The sequence below is a fragment of the Cavia porcellus genome, unplaced genomic scaffold (genome assembly GCF_034190915.1).
Source record: "Cavia porcellus strain 051 isolate PalLab524CR breed Dunkin Hartley unplaced genomic scaffold, mCavPor4.1 scaffold_1, whole genome shotgun sequence".
NCBI lineage: Eukaryota > Metazoa > Chordata > Mammalia > Rodentia > Caviidae > Cavia > Cavia porcellus.
In genome coordinates, this window is record NW_026947484.1 from 235393141 (window position 1) to 235400156 (window position 7016).

General features: G+C 36.3%; 1 protein-coding gene across 13 annotated transcripts in view; it reads left to right on the forward strand.

Moving 5' to 3' along the window:
- The window catches only part of Dtnb (dystrobrevin beta), a 337086-nt gene that overhangs the window by 87756 nt on the left and 242314 nt on the right, over positions 1 to 7016 (forward strand). For all 13 annotated transcript variants that reach the window (XR_010041328.1, XM_063231364.1, XM_063231355.1 and 10 more), the window contains exon 7: positions 5918 to 6023. Coding sequence is in view for 12 of the 13 variants with exons in the window: in XM_063231364.1 (XP_063087434.1) it covers positions 5918 to 6023 (106 nt within the window). In the remaining variant the exon portion in view is untranslated. The remainder of the gene's footprint in view (positions 1 to 5917; positions 6024 to 7016) is intronic.

Sequence of the window (7016 nt, forward strand, 5' to 3'; positions counted from 1 at the left end):
GTTGGATGAAAGGCAGATCTGAGCAAGCAGAGGGGAAGGAGAGGAAGGAGAGTGGGTAGGGAAGTAGATGGATCCTTCCAGGCAGTGTTTGCAGGAGGCAGTGCTTTCCTAGATGCCGGGCTGCACACTCCTTGAGTCACAGAGGAGGCACAAAGAGGTGGGACAGGACTGTATTGTTGCTGGTTGGTTGTAGAATCCCGGGAATATTTCATGCCTGGAGATGCCCTCTAATTACACCGACCAACTGGTCCTCTCTTGCTATCTGCCAGAGTGACTTTTCTTTCCACTTTGAGACATTTTATCAATGTTGCTTTCTTGGACATTTAAAAAGTGTGGGAGAATTGCCTGGCATGTTGTATATATGTTATTTCATAGGTGTTCTAATTAAGATTTTGCAGTTTCTATCAGCAACCCGTTATCCAGGCAGTTAGTGTACATTAGTACCATGTCTCATTGATTGGAAGATACATCTTCACATCTCACTAAGTGTGGTGTCTAAATGTCTCATGTGTTCAGTGGCATTTGACAGTTGCGCTGGGTGGGCAGTCACTGTGATGAGATAGTTGTTCATTTGTCACTTCACCTGAGTTAGGGCCACTTTTGGTACTTCAGGTATTGTCATTTCCAGTGTTCTAGCAGTCTGCTGTGGTTGGGCATTCAAGAAAAGTTACTGTAAACATAGAAAGATGTAACCACAGAGTGCAGGGTGAGTAAGTTTGATATAAGTGGAAGAATTCACTAATTCCAGCAGGTGTTGACACAAGCTTTTAAAAAGGAGCATATACACAAATAGATGAAGCTGCATCTTCTTTTAATCACTGAAATGAGATAAAAATAATTTCTTGTCACACCAAGCAGTGAAGGTAGATGAAATTGCCAAATCCCTCTGAATAGATAAAAGAAATTTCAGTTCATAAAGAGGCTATTGTGAACAGTTCACATTCACAAAGGATTATACTTAATTAAGCCATTGAGTTAGCTTAATTGGCTGTTTTTCTTAGTGTAGAAAAAATTAATAGTGATCTTATGAGTACATCGTTGATTGGATGAAATACCATGAATAGAATAGTTTTTATTATGACCGCATCTGTAGTAATGAGACCTGTTTCACTGGCATTAATTTGAACAAAATTGTAAAGACCAAGAAGTGAGGTTTTGTTCTAGTTAGGTCTGTTTAAGAAAATGTCCTACTAAATGAATTCTTAGACATGACAGGTGGCTCCATGATTTTCTTTTTCAAAAGAGATTTCATTAGCAGTGTTTGCTGTCTGCATGCTGTAGGAAAGGCTCCCTTTCTTAGTGCTTAAGAGCTCAGAGCTGATCTCGTATTTGATCATGTGCTGCAGCCTGAGGGCTGCCAGGCTTGAAGTGTTGGGGCTTATTGGCTAGGTTCCTTGTGGGCTATTTGCTTAATGGCACTGCTTAGTAGGAGCTCCCCTCTGGGTCTCTGATGTCCCCTCTGGCCCTGTTGACTTGAGGATTGCTAATCTTCAGGGAGAACAGAGGAAACTGAGGACTTTGGTTTCCTGGTTTCTTAATAGCCATTAAGTAAGAACCTAAAAAGAGGAGTCTGCCGTTCAGATGCTGCTTTTTGTCTTATTTTTCCTTTTAATTATAAAAAAGTTTAAAATCCCTGTTTTAAAACACAGCTCTACTGTTGTCTTTATTTTTTCTTAAAAAAAGTTGCAAACTCCTTACTGCCTGTTGGGTGAGGTTCCCAGGGTGACATCCTGGCTCTCATTGTCCTATCATAGCCTTCATTCCTGGGTTGCCCATTACCACACCCTTCACCGACCTCTTCTTAGCCCCTGGCAGGCTGCAAGTTCCTGAGCCTGTCTCAGAGCTCAGGGTTGTACTGCTCGGGTTTCTTCCTCTAGAATGCTGGAGGAGCATGTTTCTCCTTGGCATATGTTGCCAACACTCCTGTTCTTAAGGTTTTGAATTGTGGCCAATCAGATAGGTGAGAAATGTTATTTCGGTGGAGTTTTGATTTTCATTTCTCTTATTCTAAATAACGTGCATTTGGAGTAAGTGAATGTAGTCATCCTTGTCTTTGTTTTTGGTACTCAATGAAATGCCAGCAACCCCTGAGCTCTCTCCCTTCCAACAAGGGCCTCATGTTTCACATCCAGCAATAATATTCCTCTTCTCTGATGCTGAGAATCCTTCGGTGTAAGGTTAACTGGTCCCCACCTGCCTTTTCGTGGCATCCTGCATGTAGTTCGGGGATGCCCCAAAGGGAAGGACCTTGGTTCTCCACCTTTACAGCTTCAAGGCCTGGCAGATGAGTGATGCTTCCTAAGAATTACTGGATACATTGAAAAAGTCATTTAAAAATCATGTATGACATGAGAAGATTATATTTTTTACTTGAATTCTGAAAGTCTAAAGCTCATGGTTATACTTTTAACTTCATTGTTTTTATCTATATTATTCCATAGTTTTATTAAAGGAAAGTCTTTGCAATGAGGGAAATACAGTATATCAAAATTTTAACAGTTTGTACAATATTTCTTTTAATTTTTTTAAGTAATAAATAAAAATATTTCTTATAAAAAGCATAGCAGCATCATATTGTCGTCTTTGTAAATTAATCATTTTCAAACTCCAGAATAAATCTGTGCTATAGGCAGATCTGGTGGCCAGTAATTGAAAGCCTACCCTGTACACTGGTTCTAGTTAATGTATTTTTGCCCCTGCCAGATGAAATATTTCTGTAATATTAAACTTTTTATAATGCCATTTTCTGTTCTTGCTTATAATCCTAACACTTCAGATGGAGCCTAGGTTTAGTCGTTTGGCAACTTAGTGAGACTGTCTCAAAATAAAAATTTTTTAAAGGGTTGGGATATAACAGTGCAAAAGCCTGGGTTCAGTCCTTGGTACTGAAAAAAGCTATTTCTGAGATAAACTGTCATACATTGCAGAAGTGTTAGGGCAGAGGATAAGAAACATTTACATGTTGTACATTAGAAGACATCAGTTTTTATTGGAAATGATGAAGTTGGAGATTGCAGTAATGGTAATCTATTGCTGAATTATTCTGCTTCAGTTTTTAATGTTATTTTAGTGATACTGTATTTCTTTTAAGGGATGGTTCCCACCTCTTAAAAAAGAGGAAGGGAGGTGAGAATGACATATAGGATAATAATTGTTAAAGTCAAGGATTAAAATAACAAGGGACAACAAACAGATACATTCATTTCTAAGAAAAAATATGAGACCACCTAAAATGATGGAAACAGCCTCAATGTTTTATAGAGGAAAGCATAAATAAATCATAGTGGTTTTGCCCAATGGGTTAAGCAATGTTAAAACAATGTTAAAATAATTAGAAAGGAAGACCTTGTATAAAACAAAATGTTTTAATGTTGAGTAAAAAGTTTATGGCTACTGTGTGTTCATAATTATACATATATGAAGAAAAATGGACAAAAATGAGAATTGAGGTAGGAATGTACATTATTTGTATTTTTAGTCTCATTTCTGCTATAAATATTACTGTGTAATAAAAATACAGAAAAATGCAAAGAATGTGATCAACTCAAGAGGGAAATCAAAACAAAACAGAAGATGAAAGACAACTCAACTTTTACATAGTTATTTACTGAGTCACAGAATTTTAGAAATGCAATTCTTTCTCAGTACATTTAAAAATTTTTGGTTTCAGAGCTTCAAAATTAAAAATTATTGGAACCTCTGAAGAACTTTTGTTTATGTGGTTTATACCAGTATTTTCGTATTACAAATTTAAATTGAGAAAGTTCATGTAAAAAATTGTTATTAAAAATAGCAATGATAAACTTGTGTTTATATAAATAACATTTATGAAAAATAACAAACTGTTTTATGAAAAATAACTGATAAACCCATTGCATGTTAACATTAAATAATATGTTTATGAAAAAACAACTGTATATTCCAAAGCAAAAATCTATTGGAAAGCATGCTAGTGCTTTGTAGTATTTTCCAAATCTCTAAGATTTGGCTCAGAGGAACACAACTGGATTGTCATATCTGCTTATGAATTCAATCTTTTGCGCTATATTGTTTGTTTAAAGCATGGGGAAAATACCTGGTTTCACACAGCTCTGTAGCTGTAAGAAGGAGCAGTCTCTTCATAGCCTTTTCAGGTAATTGTGGCTGGATCCTGTTGCCTCTGGAAAACCTCGCTGTATACTTAAGGAGAGAATCAGATTGAAATTGGCAGGCATATTGTTGTCTTAGTATTACAAAAGCAGTTTTGGCCCATGGCCTCTCTGAAAATTATTAAGACTACCCCCGGAGGCCTGACCACACTTTGAGAACTACTGTTTAAGTCTTTCAGGATGAGAAAACTGAAACCCAGAAATGTTCAGTATTTTCCCAAATCACAGGGTTGATGGGAGACAGAGGACACAGCTCCTGCACTCTCATTCCTCGTGCCTTTGGAGAACTTTAGGACTTGGTTGAAACTTTGGAAATTGATCCTGAGTGTATAGATGAGGATCTTACCCCAAAATATTTTTTTTTTTTTTGGTCTTTTCTCCTTTTTATCGGTACTGGGGATCGAACTCATGACTGCCTGCTTGCAAGGCAGGCGCTTATGCCGCTGAGCTAAATCCCCAGCCCCCAAAATATATTTTTTATTTTAAAGATTTAAAAAAAATTATTTCATGGAGGAATCAAAACCTTTTAAAGAAAGTAGCATTCAGATTATAAGTAGATTTGTAAAAATGTAATTTTAAGTAAATACATAAAGGTGTAAAAATATTAAATATTAAATTTATGAAAAAGTCTAGGACATATTTTATTTTGGTTTAAATTTTCCTTATTGGTTATTTGCATGCCCACAGTGTGAGGTATTGTCCACGTCTCCCTCCATTCAGTCGTTGGGTTGTATTCTGGCATTTAGTGTTGTTCACTCATTTATCCTGGACCCCACAAGAGTCTCAGGAACAGCAAAGATATAGGTGTCCCTTTTGCTGGCACAGAGGTGTGGGATGAACACTAGACTGCCTCCTCAGGCATACACAAATCTCAGCCTCTCCCTTCTTCCCCCTGCTGTCTCTGCCCTGCATCTAACTTCCCCTCGCTTGCTACACCTTTTCCAGGTTTTTGATGGGATGTGTGTCTGTACTTCTTTGGAGTGGATGGTGAAGTAGGGCCCATGTGTCCAGGTTGTAAGTTACAGACGCCCCTGTCAAGTAGTATGGCCCTATCAGCTCCTTTTTTCTTTCTCTTTGTGGCTAGAAAGGTATTTTGTGGGTTGGCAGAAAGAAAAAGAAAATTTATTAATTTGAAATATTAATGAAAATTTTATCTAGCTACATTATGTATCTTCTTCTGTCTTTGTCTAGGATATAATCATGTCAGTGTTTCACATAAAATGGAAGTGTTCTGTTTAAAAAGAAATTAGAGAAAACTGCAGGGTACCCCAAGTTTCTATTTTCTTTTCTGTAAATGAGTTGTTAAATAATGTCTCAGAGTATTTGACCTTTGTTTTATTATTTATTCAGCAGCAACTTATTAAGTGCCCATTATGTGCCAGACACTGTTGGAATGCTGGAAGCGTTGTAGGCAGCCAGACCTCAGAGTTCTAGTCCTGGCTGCGTGTCTGATGTAGACGGGGCCATTACCATTCATTGAAATGCTTTGTTCCTGTTTTCTCATGTGTCAGATGAAGACACCAGTATTCAACTTGCTTATTTTAATACAGTAGTCTTAAGATGTAAATAAAATATATGGAAATGCATTTTATGTAGTAATTATATGTAATATAGTATGTAGTAGTAATTGTAATAATTGTAAAATTTTTGTTTTGTTGGAAGATTTCACATGCAGTGCATTCCTGCTTAGTTGGGTGAATAATAAATTAACTTAATCTTGAAGTTTGGAATTACTTAAAAGATAATATTTGTTTTTCTTCTGTTTACAGAAAAAGATAATGCTGAATATGTTCTTGGACACAATGATGGCTGACCCTCCCCCCCAGTGCCTTGTCTGGCTGCCTCTCATGCACAGGCTCGCCCATGTCGAGAATGGTGAGCAGCACTCTTAGTGTTCAGTTCCTTATGCTATAAGGAATATGGGGACTGATTATTTGACCTATCCTTATCTATTAGCGTTGAAAATGAAAACTGACATTTGTGGGCAGTCCTTCATTTGAGTTTGTGATTTTGGCTTTAAAGAATATTTACTTCTAAAAAAGAGTAGGCCTATTACTTAGCTGAAATTCCAAGAAATAATACGAGGTCATTAAAGCCTGGTGGTTGACACTATGAGCTTTTTCTCTTTGAGATCAGAGGATCATTGTCTACTCGAGTCTCTCTGGCTTAGCCCTGATTTTCCTTTTTTGCTGTTTAATTTGTCAGAATCATAGCTCTAATTGGATATGTGCAATATTAACCACTAAAGCTATAATCACTTTTGAATAATTTAAAGAAAAGTAGCTAAGATACAGTGTGGTACTTTGAGAAGTAGAAAGAGAAAGTAGAAAGTAGAAAGAGAAAGTTTGTCAAGATGAATGTTATCCATATGGGTATTTTACAGTATCTTTTGTGAATATGTTATTTATTGATTACAGCCTTTTATGGTTAGTGGTACTATTTTTCCTTGGAGAGAGATGTTATGAAATCATAGAATTATATTTAGAAGAAAAATTTTACCCATCACACTTACATTTGTTTATATGTCCTCATTCTTAGAGTAGGAGACAAATTCTAAAATTACAGTATTTTTAGGTTTTTTTGACTTTGACCCTTTTCTTCCAATGTGTTTAAATTACTGTTCAAAAGAAGAAATGCTTACTTTCTTACGATGAATTTACACTTTTAAAATATTGGTTTAGAAATCCAAGTATATAGTGTCTAAGAAGATAGCTTTCTTGTGCTGTACTTTACTAAAATAATACTTTTAACAGAATCTGAATGGTCCTTATTTTAACAGTAGTTGATTTTTCTCATTCTTGGGTCCCACCTAGTTACCTGTTCTACTAATTCAAGCAAGGGCTCTTGGCTGGCTTAGAATAAAAGCAC